General features: G+C 32.6%; 6 protein-coding genes across 6 annotated transcripts; 2 read left to right on the forward strand and 4 right to left on the reverse strand.

Annotated features, from left to right (window-relative positions):
• The first annotated feature begins 1,085 nt into the window (after positions 1-1,085).
• LOC105434982 (NDR1/HIN1-like protein 10) lies at positions 1,086-1,960 on the forward strand. The gene has a single exon (XM_011653729.2). It carries the CDS (start codon positions 1,167-1,169, stop codon positions 1,833-1,835), a length of 669 nt encoding a protein of 222 aa, XP_011652031.1. The 5' UTR covers positions 1,086-1,166; the 3' UTR covers positions 1,836-1,960.
• Positions 1,961-5,548: 3,588 nt separating this feature from the next.
• LOC101206744 (NDR1/HIN1-like protein 1) lies at positions 5,549-6,494 on the reverse strand. Its single transcript, XM_004136462.3, has one exon. The coding sequence runs from the start codon at positions 6,393-6,395 to the stop codon at positions 5,760-5,762; it is 636 nt and encodes a 211-aa protein (XP_004136510.1). The 5' UTR covers positions 6,396-6,494; the 3' UTR covers positions 5,549-5,759.
• A 5,619-nt stretch (positions 6,495-12,113) lies between these two features.
• LOC105434983 lies at positions 12,114-14,224 on the reverse strand. The gene is made up of 2 exons (XM_011653730.2): positions 13,112-14,224; positions 12,114-12,467 (listed from the first exon to the last, which is right to left on the reverse strand). Exon 1 carries the CDS (start codon positions 14,201-14,203, stop codon positions 13,124-13,126), a length of 1,080 nt encoding a protein of 359 aa, XP_011652032.1. The 5' UTR covers positions 14,204-14,224; the 3' UTR covers positions 12,114-12,467; positions 13,112-13,123.
• Positions 14,225-15,498: 1,274 nt separating this feature from the next.
• On the reverse strand, positions 15,499-16,917 carry LOC116402855. Its single transcript, XM_031883261.1, has 2 exons — positions 16,783-16,917; positions 15,499-16,698 (listed from the first exon to the last, which is right to left on the reverse strand). The coding sequence occupies exon 2, from the start codon at positions 16,691-16,693 to the stop codon at positions 15,935-15,937; it is 759 nt and encodes a 252-aa protein (XP_031739121.1). The 5' UTR covers positions 16,694-16,698; positions 16,783-16,917; the 3' UTR covers positions 15,499-15,934.
• Positions 16,918-16,966: 49 nt separating this feature from the next.
• On the forward strand, positions 16,967-19,155 carry LOC101206979 (nudix hydrolase 26, chloroplastic). Its single transcript, XM_031883262.1, has 6 exons — positions 16,967-17,182; positions 17,274-17,324; positions 17,955-18,047; positions 18,188-18,282; positions 18,535-18,649; positions 18,727-19,155. Exons 1-6 carry the CDS (start codon positions 17,117-17,119, stop codon positions 18,844-18,846), a joined length of 540 nt encoding a protein of 179 aa, XP_031739122.1. The 5' UTR covers positions 16,967-17,116; the 3' UTR covers positions 18,847-19,155.
• A 607-nt stretch (positions 19,156-19,762) lies between these two features.
• LOC101206500 (protein CHROMOSOME TRANSMISSION FIDELITY 7) lies at positions 19,763-22,370 on the reverse strand. The gene is made up of 6 exons (XM_004136461.3): positions 22,021-22,370; positions 21,664-21,934; positions 21,490-21,585; positions 21,309-21,377; positions 20,733-21,079; positions 19,763-20,176 (listed from the first exon to the last, which is right to left on the reverse strand). The coding sequence occupies exons 1-6, from the start codon at positions 22,182-22,184 to the stop codon at positions 20,038-20,040; spliced, it is 1,086 nt and encodes a 361-aa protein (XP_004136509.2). The 5' UTR covers positions 22,185-22,370; the 3' UTR covers positions 19,763-20,037.
• Between the last annotated feature and the right edge of the window lie 232 nt (positions 22,371-22,602).

Raw genomic sequence — 22,602 nt, forward strand, 5'->3', positions numbered from 1 at the left:
CATACTATTGTGTATGTTGTTTACTTTATCAATAGTATGTTGCAAACATAATTCTTCCTAGTTTAAGTTTAACACTGTGTTTTCAGTTACAAAGAAGAAGAAAAATCGTAGCTTATGTTGTGTTTAAAAATTACTCTTTATAAAAGTTTATATTATGGTTAGTTAATTTCCTAAAACTTACTCTGGCAGTACAATAATAATCTCATTTCAATGTTTGGATGAAGTTTGTTGACTTGGAAGGAAGCAATGTTTGGGACCCAATGTTCCTTCTAATTAATAAGATCACATATCCCACAATTTCACATCACAATTTTCATCCTCTGTTCGAATGGATTAAAAACTAATTACTATAACTTATGAAATAATAATAATGAATTGAATTCCAATAATATTTCAAGTTTGTGAACCAAATATTGAATGTATTTTTTACCAAATCAACTCAACTTACGTTGGAGTAAGCCAAATTACACATCTTTAAAATTGTTCTTCCTTTCTCTCCTAATTTTTTAACCATAATTTCTCTTTTAGTAAACATTGAATTCTTAAACAAAATTTTTAAAAATAATAATAATGATAATGATAATAATAATATCTTAAAAACTACTATTTTTTTTGTTTTAAAACTTAACTTAATTTTGAAAACCATGTCAACAGTACTCCAAAATTAACTAATACATATAGAAATAGTGTTTAGAGTATTAATTTTATTAGAAATAGAGTACGATTCAGCTGGATCATGCATTGATCGTTCTCACCACTCAAAAAAAAAAAAAAATTAATTTAAAGAAAAAAGAACAAAATTTGCTATTGACAAATTAGAATTGGGATCTTATGATTTTGCAGAATACACAGAGATGGGTTGGTAGCGAATGTATAACTAAACTATTTTAGAAAAACTAGTGTGTAGATGCCACTTTTGTTTATGAAAGAGCCACCCGTATACGACTTCCCTCCAATGTAGACTAACTTTAGGAATAGGTTTTTTTTCAGCAAAAGAATACAAAGAGAGAATGTTCCTATAGAACTTCCATTCCGCGTATCCTCCTCCACTTCCTTCACTATTTATACATAAATCTTTACTTCCCCATTTCATTTTATTATTACTTCACTTCCCTATTCTTTCGTCTCTCATTTTTCACCAAACATACACACAGATATACATATATATGGCCGACAAACAACCCCATCTCAACGGCGCCTTCTACGGCCCTGCCGTCCCTCCTCCTCCAAAGACCTACCACCATCATGCTCACCGCCGTGGCTGCGCCTGTTGCCTTCTCACCACCTTTCTCAAGCTCCTCGTCACCATTGTCGTTGTGGTCGGTATAGCAGTTTTGATATTATGGTTCCTATTCCGTCCCCATAAACTCACCTTCGACGTCACTGACGCCGAACTAACCCGCTTCAACATCTCCGGCAACCAACTCCATTACAACCTGGCTTTAAACCTCACTATCCGAAACCCCAACAAGCGAATTGGGGTGTATTATGATGTCATCGAAGCTTCCCCATTTTATAAAGACCAAAGGCTTAACACCCAGTGGCTACCGCCGTTCTACCAAGGCCACAAAACCACCACCGTTCTCAGCCCCCACTTCGACGGCCAGCAGATCGTGTTTCTGGCCGGAGATAAGCTTACTGAGTTCAACGGTGAGACACTTGCCGGCATCTTCAACGTCGACCTGAGGTTTCGTCTCCAGCTGAGGTTGAAAGTCGGGGTGGTGAGGATCGGGAAGTTTAAGCCGAAGGTTAACTGTGAATTGAAGGTTCCATTGAAATCAAATGCCAACTCTTTTACTTTCTTGCAGGCCACTCGCTGTGACTTTGATTTTTAATTGGCCACTTCCGGGGTTTTGACTCAGTCAACTATGTAGCAGATTCTGTTGACTGAATAAAATCATTATTTTATTTTTATTGTTTTTGTTTTTAACCTTAATAATACCATTCATTTCTTTTTTGCTTTTTTGTTTAATGGGTTTGGTATTTGTCTATAATTTTAATTTTAAAATTTAAATCTCAAGACACAATAAAGAAAGAAAGAAAGAAAGAAAAACTCTATTTTAATAGTTAAAACAAAAGATTATAAGAAAACATTGCCACCATTGCATACCCAATGGTAAGAATAATATATTTCATTCACCTATCTTCATGATGATGGGGTATTGCTTCTTTAACATAAACTTTTGTGTTTGATTTACTTCTCGAAACCACTAAACGAACATCAATACCCATATATATAATTCTCATCATTCCCTTCTCTAACTATTAATGACTTTATTTTCACTTAACATAAAATTAATTTATAAAATTGTTTTTGCTACTTTTATAGAATGTTAACTCAAATTAAATAAATAAATAAACAAGATGTCTAATTTTATTATAGTTATATACTATGTTGGTGATTCCTTGTTGTAATGGCTGATTTTGGACCAATGCTATAAGAGATATAAGTATGGACAAAAACTATAAGGTCGATAAAATTACAAAATTTTGGGCCTAGAAAACAAAATTAATTTGTTTTTTATACCCAAATCAATTGTTCTATATTGACACCAAGGCCGAATAGCAAATTATGGAATGTGTCCTAAGTATCATAATAAAACAAAAATAGGTCTAGGAAAATATTTCGAACTCCGCTAAGGATAGGGTTGTCTCTATTCAAGTAAAAAACAAGGTTCACTCCTTAGCTCGGTAAATTGAAGGAATTATCCTATAGCAACTTTGAAATCTAACAAGGACAATTTAGGTCAACCACTCTTCGTAAATACATCATTATTGCACAAATATTTGAAGTGTTTGTGTCAAATACCACTAACCAGTTTAGTATATAAATTTTGTGTTTGGCCAGATATATTATTTTACTTCTCGTATAAATTCACTACAACCATTATGCATAGTCTTTAAAAGTTTTTTTTTTTTTCTAATAGAAATATGTGTACATTATTGAAAAGTAAAAATGTTTTTACTAATTTCATTGGCATTTAACAGTCTAAGTAATGTTCGGAGACTCTCCAAACATGGTGATCATATCTCAATGAAGAAAAGAAAAACCTTTTAAAAAGTAGTCTTTTTGTTTGTCTCTTCATTAATTCAGCGATTACCAACCAATTATATCAAACCTTATCATAAACTTAAAAGTAATAACTTTCATTGGATGAATTTCCATCTAATTTACTAATATTGTCCAAAACTAGGCTATTCACAAGGGCTTTGCTTTTAAGTTTAAACAATAGTTCTTAACTTATCGGATACTTCTCAACTACTTACGAATTTTAGTTTGAGCATTATATGAAAATTATGATGACAATAACAACCATACCCACTACTCATCACTTCATCATATTTATGAAAGTAGAAATAATAATAATAAAGTTTATAAAAGGAAATGAATGTTGAAAAAGGAATTAAGCATGGGCCGTAATCCGGCCTGTATTACAATGGACATGGCTTGTTTTGGGCCTAAGCCTTAAGAAGCCTTTATCTAAATCATTCTTTACATCAAAAAAAGAAAATTAAATGAATTGAAGTCGACTTTTTCATATTACCAAAAAATTGGAATCACTTTTGTTCCATTGAAAAGCTAAAATCATAATGCCATTTCCATTTTTTCATTGTTCGACTTAAAGCATTTTCCACTAAAATCAAAATTAACTTTTGTTGGTCTTTTTCTAAATTAATAAAGAACAGGTGGGACGTAGGAAAGATTTTTGTTTTTATTTCTTTTTCAAAAAAACAAGTTTGTATTTTCTAAAATAGCAAAATATTGAAACTATTTATAAAAGATTGAAAATTCATCAAATCTATAAAAAAAAAAAATTTTTTTTGCTATTTTCAAAATATAATCAAAAGTTTTAAAATGAAAAAGAAAAAAGAAAATAGATACCTTCTCAAAAACTACTCTTTCACTTTTTAAAAAGCAAAAAGATTTAAATATTCCATATTAACAAATAACGACAGCAAAACAATACTTCAATACCTTATCATGTTGATCCACGATATAACAAAAACTCATCCTAAATACAATTAATCGGAAGCAACCACAGCATTTAATTTAAAATGAAATTGACAAGGGTTGAAGGGGGGGGGGGGGGGGGGGGGGGGGGGGGGGGCAAAATGATTAAATGAGATAAACCCACTCAAACTTTCGTACATAATAAAGGGTTTATTAAATTTCCATAAGAAGTAGGGACAAGAACATTTGGGAATGGAGAAACGCACCCGTTGATATATTTCATAAAGTTTACCCCCAACTTTATAATTAATAACATTGGGAAAGACACAGAGATTAAAAATAAGTAAAAGGGGCATTATGTGTAAAGTTTAGGTTAATGGGATGTTTCTTTTTTAATTATTTCTAAGTTTTTTTTTTCTTCTTTCTTTCCATCATCTAATAAAATTAGGAAAGGGACAGATACTTTGATGAAAAATTGACCACCACCCATTTCCCATGTGGAAGATGGAACCCCACATTTCCTTTCCATACACATCATTGTTGTTTTGGATATGAAGCTTCTATGTAACACTTCACTTTTAATTATTTCCTTCTTCAACTCTCACTCTTTTTAATTAGTATGTATTGTGTGTGTTGAGTTTAGGGTTTAGGGAAAATTATAATATTTTCACTAATTATGCTATATTTAACTTTACAAATTTAAAAAGTAAATTTATCAAGAAGATATATATGTATATTAAAAAGTTCATCTACCTAATGATTTTTATTCTACAGAATATTGAACCATTTTTATTAAGATATTGCAGTGCACTACATCAAATGTGGAATCTGATCCTCTTCATGCTATCAACCTAAATTTCTTTTGTAAAGTTTTTATAGATAATTGGTCTTTTGTATGTATTGTTTTATATATATATATATATATATATATATATATATATATATATATATATATATATATATATATATATATATATATATATGATTTTAGGTGTGGTAATTAAATGTGGATAAAGTGATTGAGATTTTTCTGTTTAGTTTTTAGTTTGTGTCATGGTTAAGAAAGTTTCTTGATCATTTGGTTGTTTATTAGACGAGCAGAAGCAAAAATTTAAATATTTTAAAACAAAATGGTGAAAGAATGATGTATTGTCTAAGTTTTAGTTGTAAGTATAGTGGAAATTAGAGAATCGAAGCTACTAATTTTGTGTGGTAGATACACATATGTGTTTGTATTCAAAATATTGAATGTAGTATTAAATAAAAGTATTAATTGTCTCTATCTACATTTCATAGGCTGCATCATAAAAGATACATTAAATTCCTATGTGTTGATTTATTTTAGCCAAGAGAGCTGAAAATTGTGGTGATGTATTGAATTTCAATGCGATAATGACGTGTGACCCAAAGGTTCTTTAACCTCATTTTTTGGTTAAATCAATATTTTAGTTCCAAATTCTTAAACCGTGTAATGCATAATTTTCTATAATATTCACCAACTAAACTTCATCATAACTAAAAATAAATTAGTAGAGAAAATAAGAATGATAGTAAATGATAAATGGTAGGGATAAACAAAAATTGACACCAAAGGAGTGAATAATTAACAAACATTGCCACTAATTAATCTCATTTATTAAACACATTTCTTTTTCGCTAATCCTTCCTTTCCGACACCCGCTTGTGCCTTTTTGTATACACTTTCCAATATTAACAATAAATTCATCACGAAAACACATTTACCCAAATGAAACAAAACCGTTAAGTAACGGCGTTTATATTTTAGGCATTTTTAGCTTAGAAAAACTCAAACACTAACATCGCATTTCTGAACCACTTGGTACTTCACGTTGTACTGAACAATCGACCCGTCTCCGTTCGCCGGATACGCACCGAAGTTTATCACCACCGGGCAGTTCGCGTGGAATTGGTACCGCCCAGTGATGAAGCTTCCGACCTTCCATCGAACCTTGCCGTCAATTTTGACCAGGAGCATCAGTGCTCCGGCGTTCCTGTCTTGATTCAGCTCCGAACTGATGAAGGGCGCGACCGGCACGGAGGTGCCGGAGACGAAAGGGGACCATACGTTGACGTCCTTATGGCCTTGGTAGAAACGAGGGATGATGGTCCGGAGAGTGATCTGTTGGTTTCGGTAGATGGCGTAGACGTGGAGTTCGTCGTAGTAGATTCCGATTCGGCGGTTTGGGTTGCGGGAGGAAACAGTGAGGAGGAAATTGGAGGTGAGGAAGCTGGGGACGGTGGCGTTGAAGGCGTAGACGGTGACGTCTTGAAGGAAGAAAGTGGGTTTGGTGGGACGGAGGACGGCCCAGACGATGAGGATGGTGAGGAGGACGAGGAAGATGAAGATGCCGATGATTGCGCCGATTAGTTTGATGAGCTTCTTGCGTTTTTTCTTGCAGTGCTTCTCGCAGTCGTAGGCCATGGGTGTTCCGGGCGGCGAAGAAGAAGAAAGGAAATGGCGTTTGTGTTAAATGAGCAGTGGGTGGGTTAAGAGGAGAAATCTCATGTGAGTGTGTAGAAGAATGAATGGTATTTATATTTAATCTCCACCCTCCATTTTCAATCTGGTCCCACCACTATGTCCTTTTTCATACTCTCGTAACATTTCCTTCAAATATCTCCACACTAGCTCTTTAATTAGGAGCCGAATTAAGTTACCTAAGTTTTGTGTTAAATAAATATGTTCGGCTTCGAAAATTCAACTTCAGTACTATTAAAATTCCTATAATTGAATTATCTAACATTAATTAACTTTTAACTTTTAACTTATCAAATCGGTAACGCAAATATCCTCTAAATTATTAATTTCATGTAACCCAACTTAATTTAAACTTTCATATAATGTTTATAGCCTCATTAAGAGTTTTTTAGTTTCAAATCTCTCTATTGATAAATTATTAATTTCATTTTAGTTCTGGATTTTATAAAAATAAATGATTCTAATCAACTTCGCTGTATTCGAAGATGAAGAAGCACGAATAAGTTGGTTTTTGTGGCAACCAACAAGACTTAGGAATTAAAATAAAGATATTTAAAAATGAAGGACAAGAATAGAGACGTCACAACCATAATGGGAATAGGAATTCACACGATTGTCAAAGAAAAAGTAGAATTTACATCTACTTTTTATTAATTACGAAATAAATAATTCCCTTTTTCCAACTTTCACGCTTTCTTTTTTCTCCCTTTATATACAAAGTGTTGTTTTTCTTGCCATCTACACCTTCTCCTTCCTACAAAATTATACACTCCTTGTCATCAAGATCTTTACATCATTTTAGTGAACATATTTAATTCATCTACATCAAAATAAAACCAAGTAGTAAATAAAATGAGGAAATGTAATATACTGAATAATTAAAATATGCATATTTTAATTGAATTAAGATTCTGTTTAATAAATATTGGAAATTCCATTAATATGGTCTTGGATCCATACCCCGATCCGAAAAAACGCGAACTGCTCAAAAATTAAAAATCATCACATGGGGTGATGATAATATAATAATTACAACTAATACAAATTTCTCTTCTTTTTTAACCTAATTATGGATTTCTATTCACACACGGTTCTGCCCCCTTCTCTTTTTTCTTTTTCTTTGGTCAACAAAGGATAGGAAGGTTAAACTTTTTCATTCTTTTTTCTTTTTTTCTTATATTTCTTTATTATTAATGTCTCAATAATTGAGAGGAAAAAAGATTAAGGGGGAAGTCTTGTGTTGTTGAAGTTGATTTGGAGGTTTAAAGTGAATGGAATGGCGGTGTTAATCTAATTTAATGTTAGCTGTGTATTTATTTATGTTGTCTTATTATCTTAATGGATGGAATTTTCACCTTATTTACTTTTCATTTATCTTTCTCTATATTCTAGAGTCTTTACTATAACCTTTTTATTATCGCTGCATTTATTTTATTTTTAATCCTTTTTTATCACTACAAGTCGTTTTCTTTATTGTTTATGTATATAACAATTTGATTTGAAATGTACAAAGATGATTTGGCGGTATGATATAGAACAAAATAATATGTAAAATGTATATACAGCAAAAATACATACTTAAAAAGGGTGAAAAAAAAAGCTAACCATGAAAGGTGGAAACTTTGTTTTGATTTTCCTTTAAGTTAATTAAACTAAACGAGAGAGTTGTCAAAAACGAAAAAATAAATTAAACATTTACACTAAATCTTTGTCTTTTATATTTTTTGCAACGTAAATAGTTTACTTTTTTTTTTAAAAAAAAAAACCCAATTCATTATCAATTTTATTATATAATATATTTTGCTAGTTGGTTTTATGAAACAAATGTTCGAATAAATTTACAACTTAGTAAATGATCTAAATTGGTCGATTTAATTTGGGTGAAAAATGGTATAAGTTAATACATTTGGTATAAAAAAAAACTATAGTATAAACCAATTTAATAACGAATTAATGATTTAATTTAAAAGTAACCAAGGTTAAATTTAAGATGAATATAAATGAATGGTTAGGGATGGGGCGGGTTGTAGAATATTGGGGAATGAATGGCAAAGGTTAGCCGTTGGCGTTTGGATATTGATTGATGTTGAAAAAGTCAAAAGCGACGTGGAGTACGTGGGGACCACTAAAGTTACACGTCAGCAATCCCCTTCCTTTGGTGTGCAAAATGCAATGCACCGACGCAATAGTGTCGGCGGCCACATAATACGACACCCTTTTCTGTTTGCTTACTTCCTCTTCCCTTTCCATTTATTATTTTCTTCCCACAATTTTCTTCTCTTCATTTATTAATTCAATATATAACCTTTGCTTATTTTTATTTAGTTTTTTATTTTTATAAAACAATTCTTAAAATGTTAAATATTTACTTTAATTATTTCAAATGATGTATGATCTTATTTGCTTGATATATTTACATGTGAGCAGATAAATTAAATATCATAGTCTAAAACGTGGAAAAGGTGTTATTCGTGTTGTGTGTTTTTTTTTTTTTTATAAAATTAAATATTGTGTGAAAGAAAGAATATGAAATTGAAATCATGGATAAGTATTTGAATTGAAGAATGGGTGTTTGTTTAATTTATCTCACAGAGGATAAGAAGGTAAGTTTGTAGGGTTATTCAAATATTTGAAGAGACAAAGTTTAATATGAATCAAACTTTACATTGTCTACATCCGTATTTCTCTCAGTTTCAAAACCCACCTTTAATTTGATAGCTACAACAACAAATAAATTCCACTTTATTCAATTTTAATCTATCTACTTTTAATGATTTGATTTCCTTCTAAATTCTTTTTTTCAGACAAAAAAAAAAAAAACCTCATAGAAATATTGATTTTTTTAACTAAAATGGGTTACTACATAATAATAATTTTCAATATTTGAATATGTTTTTAAAATCGAGATAAAACATATATTTTAATTAAATTTGAGTTTAGAATAAAATTAATATGTAAATCAAATTAGTTTAAATTTCCAAATTGAATAAAGTTACCATTGAAATTTTAAGTTTTTATTTTTATTTTTTGAAAATTTTATGTGTACTTAGTTCTTAAAATTTAAAACATATATTTCACCTCATACTTTCTAAAACAATCCATAAAATTCTAAATCACACAGTAGTAAAGCTTAGATTACAATAACAAGTTTAAAGTTATATTATATGAAAGAAGTGTAATTCAACCACAAATTTATATTATCAATTTCGATTATTCATCCATCAAGTAGTTATCGATTAAAAATCTTGTTGATATAACATTTAAACAATTTTTTAAAAAAATGAAAACAAATACGTTATGGTGTGCATAAAATTAAAAATACTTTTATTAGAAATCTTAATAATAATTTAAAATTATATTAGAATATATGAAAGAGACATATATAGAACAGAGAAACATTAGGAGAACTGAACTTGAAAAGTGGCATTTTTTTTCTTCTTTATAATATTATCTCTTTAAAAGAAATCACAATGTTATCAATTATGCATATGATGGGATGTTTCTAGTCAGGGCTGCTATGATTTTTCTTTTCAACAAGTCAACAAAATTAAGCATATTATATAATTTATATATTACCATATAACACAAATGTATCTTAATTATAATTAACAAAAGTAGCTTAATTAAATATACATAGGTTCGATTAACTAAATCCTCATTCACGTTTTATCATTTGACAAATTAATTTTTGCCCGTTTTCTTTTTTTCTTTCTTAAGATTTTGAACTATTAAAATATTCAATATTTTCCCTACATTCTTTTACTTTGATTCTTTTCATTTGTTTAAGTAAGTCTCAACTTGATTCTTACATTAAACATAGCTTTATTAAATATAGATATTATTTTTTTCTTCTTCTAAAAAGCAGCATGTAAGAATTTTTCAATATTTTAAAATAAAAAATTTATATAAATAATTGAAAATTTATGTTTTTAGTTTGGATGCTTTCAACAGTAAATGTGTTTGGTCTTATCTTTATAGTATATTATTTTAATCTTTAAAACTTTAAGAATATATACATTTAGTCTCTCCGTTTTCAAAATACACCATGTTTCTTGCAATAATCATTTTATATACTTTAAATTAAGATTGATTTTTTTTAAAAAAATTATCTTGATTTGTTTTTTAAAAAAATATTTTTTCTAATTTACAATTTCATATAATTATTTAAAATAGTAAAAAAGTTACTTTAGATACCTTTAATTTAATTCTATTATTACAAAGTAAAGAATTAATAAATGACGAAACACATATATTATTCAAAATATATAGTATAAAAAATAACAATTTATGTTAGATATATGATAATATTGTCCAATTGTCCAAAAAAAATTCCCTCATTTGTAGCTCTAATGTTAGGAGTTTGCTTAGTGATGGGGTGGGTCCTTAAAAGATTATTCAATTATATAGATAGATTCATTTGTATAAGATTTCAAAATGTTATGGTTGTGTATACACCTTTCTTAGGTTTTTTAGATCTAGGTTTTATTGTATGATTAAAGGGTCAATAAAATGAAAGAGACTTACAAATTATTAATGCATGATACAACCCTAATTGGCATTTCCATCATTGAAACAAATAAGGTGATTTTATCTCCCAAATTTGAATTTGAATTTTTCTCACCTTATTATATACAAAATAATTTTAAAAAATGGCATCTCTCATGTGATGGCTTGTGAAAAAAAAGGCTAATGAGATGAGAAGGGATATGGTGGTTGTGTCATCTAAAAGGCAATAATGTTTGATTGATTGTCCTTTTATATATGAACATAATTCACAACACACATCATGTAATCCCCAATCCAATTATATGAATTCATCATTTATATAACACAGTATTATTTAATAATAAACAATCTCAATCTCACCTCTAATCATTATTTATAAAATAAGGCTTAAGAAAGTTAGAGACGAGATTCACAATAAAAACGATTTTTCTTATGCTACGTTGAGGAAAAGTTCTTGACACCTAAAAGTTGTTGGATAACAAAAACACAAAAATACATGATTTGGTTTAATAGGATCAAGTTCTTCAAGAATAAGCTAAGACAATGTCACTCTTATTATTATTTGGATAAGTTAGAATGTTTACAATTTTAATCTCATTTACTAAAGACAAAACCTGAAATTTTGGATTAACTTCCTCTAATGGTAAAGTATGTACTCTTAATTTATTATTTTTAAGAAGAAAAAAATAAGGTCAGGATGATGGTTAACATGACTATTAAAATTTGGAAGGATTGGGCCAGACCTTGTCATAGTCAAAGCCCAAACGAAACATTTTGAATGGTGGCCCATAGCCCATTTTGTGTTGGGCTTTGGAGTCTTCAAACAACCAAACCTTATCATATGTTTCAAATCTAATCTTTGAACATTAATTTGGGGAAGTCTTTGACTCTTAACAACTTTAAAAGCTGCATAAGTTGGGTATGATTCAAATCTTTTAAGAACTCTACTTGAATTAAGTTGGGTATGATACAAATCTTTTGAACCAAACTTTAACAATTCGGAAGTTGACTACTCAAAATTCAAACAAAATCTTCTACCCGACTCTTAAAATTTGCATTAAGTTGAGTTGAATAATCTAAATCGTTTGAATAGTTGAGTTAGAATTATTTTTCTTCCAACTATCAACAATACAAAATTCTACGAAAAGGAGAAGGTTAATAGAAGACGTAAAAAAGCAGTTCATATGAAAATAAAAATGAAGAAAACAAAACAAAGTTACATGGTCTCTTCTTTCCTCTAGAACAATAACCCCAACACATTCAGAAACAAACTTTCATATTTCCAAATTTTCATATCTCTCTATCTACAAAAAAAAAATAGAATAAAAAGTAATAATAATAATAATAATTCGAAAAGGACAAAGAGATATGATACTAAAAATTGAAAGAAAAAAAAAAAAAAAGATCCCTAAAGTTGAATATAATGTTTCATAATCTCCAAACATGAAAGCAAATCTCTCTGCTATACCCCTTTTCCTTCAAGCCCCCACACACAATTTGCCTACTTTCCTGACAAAAGAAAAAAGAAAAAAGAAAAATCTCCTTATTTTCATTTCTTTCAAGAAATTTGAAATACCGCTCCTATAAATAATTCATAAAATCATCCTAAATAGTTTGTATGACTTTAAAAATACTTATGAAAGATAAACATATGGTGGTTAAGTTATACCTATATGGTAATGTGTGTATTTCTATAGATTATGAGTCAATGAGTTAGATAGTAATAATTTAGGAGAGTCTTTTAAAACACTTTGATCTTTTTTTTTTCCTTCATTAATTAACTACTTAAAACGAAACACAAAAGATCAATTGATGGGTATGGGTATGGGTAGATAACAAATGATTACTTGTTAAATTTAGATGAAAAATTATTGAACTTTCCTAAAAATTGCAATTTAGCCTCCAAACTTTAGTGAATAATAATTTAATAAGTAACATTGAATTAAATGGAATTATTTATAATGATAGTGACTTTTACCGATTGTTGTTAAAAAAAGGAAAAAGTTTAGATGAAAATTAATTGTTGGAAAAAAAAAAAGAAAGTTACAAAACATTGGAAGAAATAGAAAGAAGCTATAATATGTACAGTTAATTAATACTATGAAAGCTTAAGAAACGTTTGTTAGAGAAAAAAAGAAGAAGAAACATTTTACCGAAGAATTCTTCTAGAAGAGAACAGAACAAGTCTTGGAGTGTGCGTCGGCCAAGTAAACGCCATGAGTGGCGGCGGGTCCGGTGAAGGCCAGCTTCAAATCTTCACAAAACACTTTCATGACAATCCGCCTTGTCCACCAAGAACCGGATCGGAAAGCCGTCCAAGCAAAGAATCTCAAATTGAAACTCACCGTTCCACTCGCCTTCTCCTGCCCCACCTTCTCCTCTGTTTCTAACCAATTTCCCGGATCATCGGGACTACTCGACGTCAATTTCACCCTCATTTGACTGCTCTTCTCCACATCTATAAAAAATGGGTCCGCGTAAGACATTGCCAACGTATTTTCTTTGTAGTTCACGAAGCTCTGGATGCGCTCTATATTCACAGTCAGTTTATGGTTCGGATTTTCAACCGTCAGACTCCCATTCCAATTTCCGGAGTAATTCAATTTCGAGATATTGAAATTCGAAACGGAGAATGAATCGACTTTAAACACTGGGATTTGAGGGCGGAGGACGATCCATGTGATTATGCTGGACAGAGTCATTACAGCCACCAATAAAATCAACGCCGTCACAATCCCTCGGAGGAATCCCGCGCTTACGGTCTGGGCTCTGTAGTTTTGAGGGTTATTGTAATACGCCGCCGGGGGAGCCTGAGCGTAGTACGTATTGTAAGGAGGGTAATTCCCCGGAGCCGGTGGGTACCCTGGAGGTGGAGGTGGAGGGTACCCCATCGCCGGAGAGTACCCATGGCCGTGAGGAGGAGGGTACCCCAATGTGGGCGGTGGATAGACAGGAGGAGGGTTGTTTCCAGCAGAGGAGGGGTGCGGAGGAGGTGGGTCAGTGGCTTTGGATTGAGATTGTTGATCCTCCGATGAGGAAGCCATTGGAAAGGATGCTCTGTTTGTGGCTTTTTCTCTCTCCCTGTGAGAGGATTTGGAGAGAGAGAGAGAGAGAGAGAGAAGAATGGTAAAGGAGAAATCAGAAATGGAGGAGGATTTAGAATATGGAGATCCGTTAAGGCTTTTCTTAGAAAAAAAACGGAAGGTTCGGACATTGTCATCTTCAACCTCTGTTTTTAAAACCATTACCAACGGATAAGAAACAAAGACCAAACTTCTGAAACTTCTTAATTTGCCTTTTCATTTACATCGTCTTCTTTTCTTCCTTATTTTTTGGCTCTCTATAATTAAATTTTCATCTAAACTTAAATCTCATTAATTCAACTATTTTTGTCATTATAGTTTTTAATATGTGGGAATGTTCCTCTAATTTATTTACCTTCAATACAAACTTTTAAAATTAGTGTGGTTCCAATTTGGAACAAGGCATTTGATAGTTGGACAAAATTAATTTGTGATAAATGTAAATTTATGGTCAATTTAAATAATGAGGTTTCATGCTTCTTACCGTTTATTAGAATCATGTTAAATGTTATGTTGAAATATAAATTAGAAGTTAGTACCATTATCATGAGTGATATCACCAATTTAAGAAAAATGAAATCACATGGACCTTCTAGATTTCATAGATAAAATAAGTTGAAAAACTATATTTAATAATTTGAAAGCATATACTTTGCGGCACAACTATAGTTCTGCATAAGTTTTTGCACCATACAATCATATTATACCCACACCCCTATTTCATCCAATTTCCTTTTTGGTCAAAATCAAACAAACCTGACTTGGCACCTCCCAAAAACTCCCCATTCCAATATTATATTTTTGACATAAAAAAATTGTTGTAAATTTTTATTTGGCTATATTTACAATTTAAAATAAAAGAAAATATTATTCCTAAAATTCCTATCTATTATGATTACACTGAAAAGAACATAATTTCTTTTAACTCTCAATTTCAAAATCCTTGTTGGGCCCAATTTTGAATGATAAGTAAATTCATTGTAGAAAGAAAAGAATGGTATAAATTGAATTAAATAGAATGTTTTTTTTTTCTCAGGCCCCATCAGATTTGATGGACTCAACGTCTAAAAAGAGAAAAATCTCACATACAACTAAACCTTAATTCCATAATCTCACATATAAAACTGTTTCACAAATACACTCTCTCCTCCATGTTTAGACTTAAAGAATAACAAAATGACGTAAACATGAAGAGAAAAAGAAAATGTGAAATAAAAAAATCCACATAATTTTGAACTCCCATATTTAAGGTATAGCTTCTTGAAAGGATTCAATACTATAAAGAAAAGGGAAATCCCGATCCAACCCCCAAACATGACACAATACAGATACATGAAGAGAAGGAGTGAATGGTGATTTTGGAAGGACTACAAAAGAAACGAATAGCTAGAATTGAGAATCGTCTCCTTCAACAATAAATTTCGACCAAATATAAAATTAAATTAAGAACCTAGAAGAAAAATATAATAACAATAATAATAATATCAATATTGAAAAAGTAGTATTGTTCCAGTCCAAGGTCGTAGAAACTGCACAGAACGTGATCCTTTTTTCCTTACGTTTCTCACCAAAACAAAAAAAGAAGAAGAAGAAAAGAAACTCTTTCCTCCTATTGGTCAAAATAGTCTCACAAATTTAAAAGAAAAAAAAAAAGAAAATTAGGTGGATGATGGACCCACCTACTTGGGTATGATCAACGGCTGCTGCGATCCTACGGATCAAATTGGCTGCCAATGGGAAGGACTTCGGTACACTCTTCTTACGATGTACTCGACTTCACGGGAACAGTCCCCGCACCATTCCTTCTCCTTCTCAAACCTACTCTGTTATTCACACGCACCGCACAATGCACATAACATCAATTCTAAAACAACCTCAATTCGGGTCGGATTATTACTCCGATTCTTTTACGGGTCGGGCTATTGGACCCGCGTGTGACCGGAATCCCGCCGTCACCGCGTCGTTCGCGCAGCAGTGAAATCCCGCCGCCACCCCTCTTTCTTTTGCACTCAAGCAATCTCCGCAGATTCTCCTTTCCGATCTCCCACTCTTGTTCCGCCCCCCATCTCCGCCATCCCCCATCCTCAGGTTGCTCATCTGTATGCTCATTAAATACTTCTCCTTCTCCAATTGCAGCTTCCTAATTCGGTCTTCGTATTCGTATCGATCCATCACCGGCGAGATGAAGCCAGCGAGCAATTCGTTTTCGATGCCTCCGTTCCGTCTCAACAGCATCACATTCTCTGGTGGATTCTTCTTCTTTAATAGATTCGTCTTTGTTTGCGTCTTCGTCGCCGACGAGAAGTAATAATCCTCTTCGTTGTCGTGGATGACCTTTCGCCTCCTCTCGCGTCTTGACCGTTTCAAAACCACAAGAAAGAAACTATTCTTCTCGCCGGAGATTGCGCCAAAATTGACCTTCCCAGTAATAGGAATTCTCCGCCGAATCTTCGTGGAGGAATCCAGAGAGATCTTATACTCCGCGAGATAAACCGTGAACTGGTGCGAAGAGATTCCAATCATCTTGCTCAAACTGGACTGGAAATTCTTGAACTCCGTCGAAGAAGAAACGATAACGGAACCGATGTTGGTATCACGTTCGCCATCGTGGAAAACGATCGGGAACGAAACGCCCTCGACGGTCTCCGCCATCGCCTCTACAAATAAAAGAAAAACTCTTCAATTAAGGAACAGAAGGAAACTTTCATAAAAAAAGAAAGAAAGAAAGAAGAGGGTTTTACGGAGAAATCTTGAAGAAGACTATGGAAGGTTTTTACTTTAACAAGTGGGTTTTAGGTTTTTATGGTAACAACCTCAAGGCGGTGAGGGTATTTTCGGAATAAGATATTAGATTTATGGCCTTCGTACCTAAGGAAGCCAAACGAAGAACTAAGAAGGAAACTTCAAAACGTTTATATAGAAGGAAAGAGACTTGGGAATCAAGTAAAATATAAACGACATCGTAATAGTCAGCTTGGCTGTGTTTAGACCAAAATGCCCCCGTCTTCTAATTAAATCCTCGTCAACGCATTTTTGGAAGGGGTCGTCTTCTTCTTCATCTACCATCCTCCATCCATGGAGTTTCCTCCAGAAGGTTACAGAAGAGGCGTTGGGATTTGCCTTCTTAATTCTTCTGGAAAAGTAATTTCGCTTCGTTGCCTTCTTCTTTCGCTCTTATCTTGTTTTCTTCTGATCATAACCAATTTTTCTCTCTCCAATTCATCTTTTGCAGATTTTTGCAGCTTCGAGACCGAACGGGCATGAAATCTGGGAAATGCCTCAGGTAGTTTCTATTCCGTTGTATTTTCAGCTTTATTCATTGGGAAACAGGAAAAGTACTATCTCTCTGCTTTTCTTTAAGTACTTCTCTCGCTCTCGCTTTATTCTGTGCGAATTAGGGCACATATTTATAGGTTCCATCTCTGATTTCCTTGTGGGAATATCCCAAAATTCTTTCTTGAGATCCCTTTTTGAAGAAATTCGAGGATCAGCTGAAAATGAGAATGGGATTTTTGAGTAATCTGTACCCATTTCTCTCGAATTTTCTCTTTGAACGTAGTGTTGGTGGAATTCTTGCAATGGTGCTGCGGGTTCTGGTTCTTTCCATTAGAGAATTGTATTAGCTTTCAGAAAGCTGTTTATTATGGTTCTGATGGAAACTTTGGTGGGATTCTCATCTTTTCAATCATGAGACGGAGAGGTGTTTGATATTATGTCTTTATTTCTTTTACAATTGGAGTATCTACATGAGTTAGCTTATATACTATTTAACTAGGAAACTCATAGTTGACTTCAAATGATGGATTGATCCAGTAACTTCAAAATCATATAGATCTGTATTGCCTTGTGGAACTTGAAGCTTGTGGAGGATCCTTAAGTTTGTGTTCCCTGACACTGATTTTCCATCATACAGGGTGGTGTAAATGAAGGGGAAGATCTCAAAACTGCAGCCAAGAGAGAACTCATGGAAGAAACAGGAGTAGTTTCTGCAGAAATTATAGCTGAGGTATGCATTTTGAGATGGTTACAGTTATATAACTTTGCAGCTTCCATATCTCGTCTTAAGTACACTGTATGATGAACTTTAGAAAAATGAATTCTGGCTTCATTTGAATTGGGACTGATTCGATCCATGGTTAAATATAGCTACCCTACTGGCTTTCTTACGATTTCTCTCCCGAAGTAAGCATCAGACACATCAAACACTGGGGAGTCAGATACAAAGGCCAGACCCATAAGTGGTATTGCCTCCATAAAATCCGACTCCTATAACATTTTCTTGTTAAGGAACTTTCCTTTTTGGAAAGCATCTCCACATTTTTTTTTTTACTTTCTTTGCATGATCCTATTTTCTTTTAATCCTCAAAGAACTGTACATAGTTGGTAACTTTTTCTTTCTTTCAGCTTCAAAGAATTGATCAACGTATATGGATTATATTATTTCCCCTTCAAGCTTCCGCGTTCAATTGATCAATCATAAAGCTCGTGAACAGGTTTCTCATGAAGTTTACCGGAAAAGACGAAGAGATAAATCTTCTAGGTGATGGAACAGAAAGGCAAGAGTTTGGGAAATGGTCATGGATGTCAATTGAACAGCTACTGAACCAAGTGTGTAAACAACTTCTACCTAATTCATTCTTTCTCCTGCAACAATTTTTCACAAACCTTTACAATCATTTGAACAGGCTAAGAAATCCCGGAAGCCTGTTTACGAACAAGTGATGAAGGAGTTTGGTAACATCATACTTGGAATTGTGGGTGACGATCTTTCTCTCACGCAGAGTGAAACTCAGTTGGATATTTGATGGGTTTCGAATATATTTATCGATAGTACCACGAACATATACCATACGAATCACAGGTTCATATAAGATGTTATGTAGTCATATCTAAGTTTGATTTTTAAAATAAGAGATGCCTTTATTTAGAGATAAGGCAGATATGTTTGATCCTCTTGGAACTTGAAGTGGTGGATTAATGAAATCTGAGGCCAAGATATTGGAATCAGAACCTTCACTAAATTGTGCAGCTGTAAAAGGATTTAAGTGTCCAAATAAGAGATAAAGGGATTTTGATTTATAGAAAGGAATCAAAACGTGGGATTCACTTTTAAATTTCGGAATTATTCTCTTAAAAGTGATTGGATTTTCATTGCCCAAACAAAACATTTTCAAAACTTTGTTCTCCTTTCCTATTTTGTGAAATCTATTGCTTATTTTTCAATCTTTTGTATTTAAAACTTTTAGGGGTTGTTGGATAAAGAATTGTTTAAACTCGAGTTGTTAAGTTCATATTCCAACTTTCTTTTTTAATCAATGCTATAGGGCCAGGAGTTATATTTCAAACAAAATTTCAATTTGAAAAGAAATTTGATTATATATTTGAATTACAGTTTGAAATATGTTCCAATTTAATTAAATAGAATTTTAAGACTTCACTCAAAATTTATCTAAACTTATCTTTTGATTTAAATTTGACCAACTTTGGATTCTGAATTGTTTAAGTTTATTTAAATTAACTTTTATTAGTCTTTTTAATATATTTCTTATCTAGAGTTCTTGAAAACATCAGATGGAAGAGAGATTTTAACAAACACTGTTGAAGTTCTTAAGTTAAACGTGTTATTCATGATTACTCTACCAATTGAAAATTCTAGCCTCCTATTCTTTAGTAAATATTAATGATCATAATTCCAATTGCAAGTATGGGATAAAGTTTGACTTTGATACTAATTCCAATTATTGATCTCATTTCTATTAACTCCATTCTAATTAATATCACAAGTAAAACAAGACTATACATCAACTAAAGTGGACAGACTCGACAACAACTTTGAACCTCGATTTCATGTTAACTATTCATTTACATAATTGTTACTACTCTCAGTTGGCTTTATCACGAAAAAGAAAATTAAGCACTTTTGAGTTAAGCTACCTTTAGTTGGTTTGCCTTCCTTTTCCAGCCTAAGATGAATCGTCTCCAAGATTTCAATATACTCATATCACAATGCTGCTTTTGTACACCAATATTGATCTGGAGCCTACATATCTTGATGCCAATGCCATTCCAGATGAAGTTGGCTGTGAGAATGCCAATTGAGAGCACTCAAGGGCAACTCCCTTGTAGAAGCTTTTCCTGCAGTAGAGAAAAAAAAAAAAAAACAAGTATAAGAACTCAATTGACTAGCTGTTTGCCCAAGAACTACATAAGAATTTACAAGGTTATGTAAAATTAGTATCCGAAAAAACAAAGACAGAGGCTTAATAGTCAAAATATTTGACGATACAATGGTTAGGGTTGTTTAATCTGCCAACTCATTTCAGAAGTGTATTTGAACAAACCCGTTGGCATCTATCCTTTTGTTCATACAAGGCTCGAGAGACCTACTTGCTACGTGGCAAGAGCAAGACACCATTAGTCAAAAAACCCATAATAAAATCTCAAAGAATATTTGAATCCAATCACCCATGATACTTGGCACAATTGGCAATTGATGTCAACAATGGAAACTTCCTATCGTCTACTTATGTCTGATAATTTATGCCCTTTCCAGAAGAGAGTATGTCTAGTAACTTAATATAATTAGCCTGCTTTTGTCAATGTAAATGCAATCATTCCAGTTCTATTAGTTTGCTGGGTTTGAGCATTTGAAATGAAGATTAGGTAAAGGTAATGATGTTAAATGACTTACCTTGCAGCATCGAGCAATTGGCTGGCAACATGCTTTCTTCTGTTGGCGGGAGTAACCCAAATTGCACGAATTCCGCAAACAGCAGGAACAGCTTCTTCTTCACATAAAATTGCACCATTCGTGTTCATATCCAACGCCTCAGGATTGTTAGTAGGTTTCTTCAATATGGCTTCTCTATGGAAAGTAATATTACCAAACTGCAAGGTAGTTGAACTTGGTTTTGAATCCTTCATCTTAGACTCTTCAGGTCTTTCGTGCAGATGACATGACACTACTTTATAAGCTTTCGTTATCGGTTCTACGACTAGACATCCTACAATTCTTTGTGATGAAACAAACAGATAAGCCTGCAGGTGGGATAAGAAATGTAAGTGCAGAAATGATAGTCAAGAACTACAGTAAATGGAAGTCTGAGGTTATAACTAGAAATGGAAACGTTGAGAACATCAAGAACAGACTTGATCCAGAAATATGGCATAGCAAATTAGAAGCCCAATTCTACATATTCAGATGAATGTGTGCAAAAGAATCAGCATGATCAAGAAATAATTTATCAGTTTTTAGTAAGTTAAAAACCTGATAGTTCTTATGCAATATCCATCCACTTCCCAGCTCTTTCTCCATCATCTTCACCACCTCTTCAACCTTCCAGTAGAAAAAATTTGGTTAACATTAGGAAAAATGTTAGATTAACTCACCACAACCAAATTTCACTAAGTACTCCACTTCAACAGTCCAAATTTAATCGAGTTTGGACCTTGTTCTTGTGAGCAGACGGGTCAGAATCCAACACCAACAAAATACGGCCGTCTTCAACAGAGGGAATATCGATAACTCTTTCGTGAGTCCATCCCTACCCATGGTTAAAAAATGCAATTAGAAAAAGACCCATAAATTAGAAACTTGAGAAAAATAAAAGGTTTGGTGTAACCTTAAATTGGATTCCACAAGTGTACTTCTTATGAAATGCTTTATGAGATTGTTCATCATCTTGATCCCCACGAGCATATTTGATTCCACAGGTGGAACAAAAATGTAGCAAAAAATCAGACTGACCGAAAAGTAAATGGTACTGAGCATAGCTTCTTTTCTTGTTCTTCACCACAATTTTGGTCAATGAAGCTAACTCTGATTTTCCAGACGAATCGTCTGGAAATAAAGTTTTTGTCTCCGAGTCGACACATTGTGGACTTTTCACATGCCTTGGAATGAAACAAAACGGATTTAATAAATAACAGGCAATTAAAAATTCTGGGAAAAGAAGAAGAAAAAGAAGAATGTGGTGTACCTGCGCTTATAGGTGTTGATGTATTGGTGCTCTGCCTTTTCCCAAATCTTCAATGTTCCATAGTCGCTGTCGTCGGCGTTTGAATTCAAGGATTCCGGCGACCTCGACCTGTGGGATGAAATCGAAGAAGAGGGTTTGAAGAAGGTGCTGATTCTGGATTGCATGATGGGAAAGGTGTCAATTCCGAGTTCAGGAGAAGAAGGAGAAGATTAATTCAGTATTTGTTCTTGTGGTTCTTAGATAGTGGCAGTTTTGGCGCCAAGGGATTGCCGAAATTTTGTTCTCCCGCACTTTCTTTTTTAAAAAACAATTAAATTTCTTTTTCTTTAATTTATATTTCAATATTTAAATTGAGGTAATAACAATTAAAAAGAAGGAAATATATCCTAAATAGTGAATGATTTATTTCTTTTTTGTTGAAAACACATTTGGGGAATGTACACATACATTTTGGGTTTGGTCCTCTCATCTACTAGGTTAGATTTAAGTACTTTTTGTTAAAGAAAAAAAAAAGAAGAGCATTAAGCAGTTGAGTGAATAAATTAGGGTAGATTTTAATTAATTAATCTAGAGATATTTATA

This window comes from Cucumis sativus, chromosome 3 (assembly GCF_000004075.3).
Source record: "Cucumis sativus cultivar 9930 chromosome 3, Cucumber_9930_V3, whole genome shotgun sequence".
Taxonomy (NCBI): Eukaryota; Viridiplantae; Streptophyta; class Magnoliopsida; order Cucurbitales; family Cucurbitaceae; genus Cucumis; species Cucumis sativus.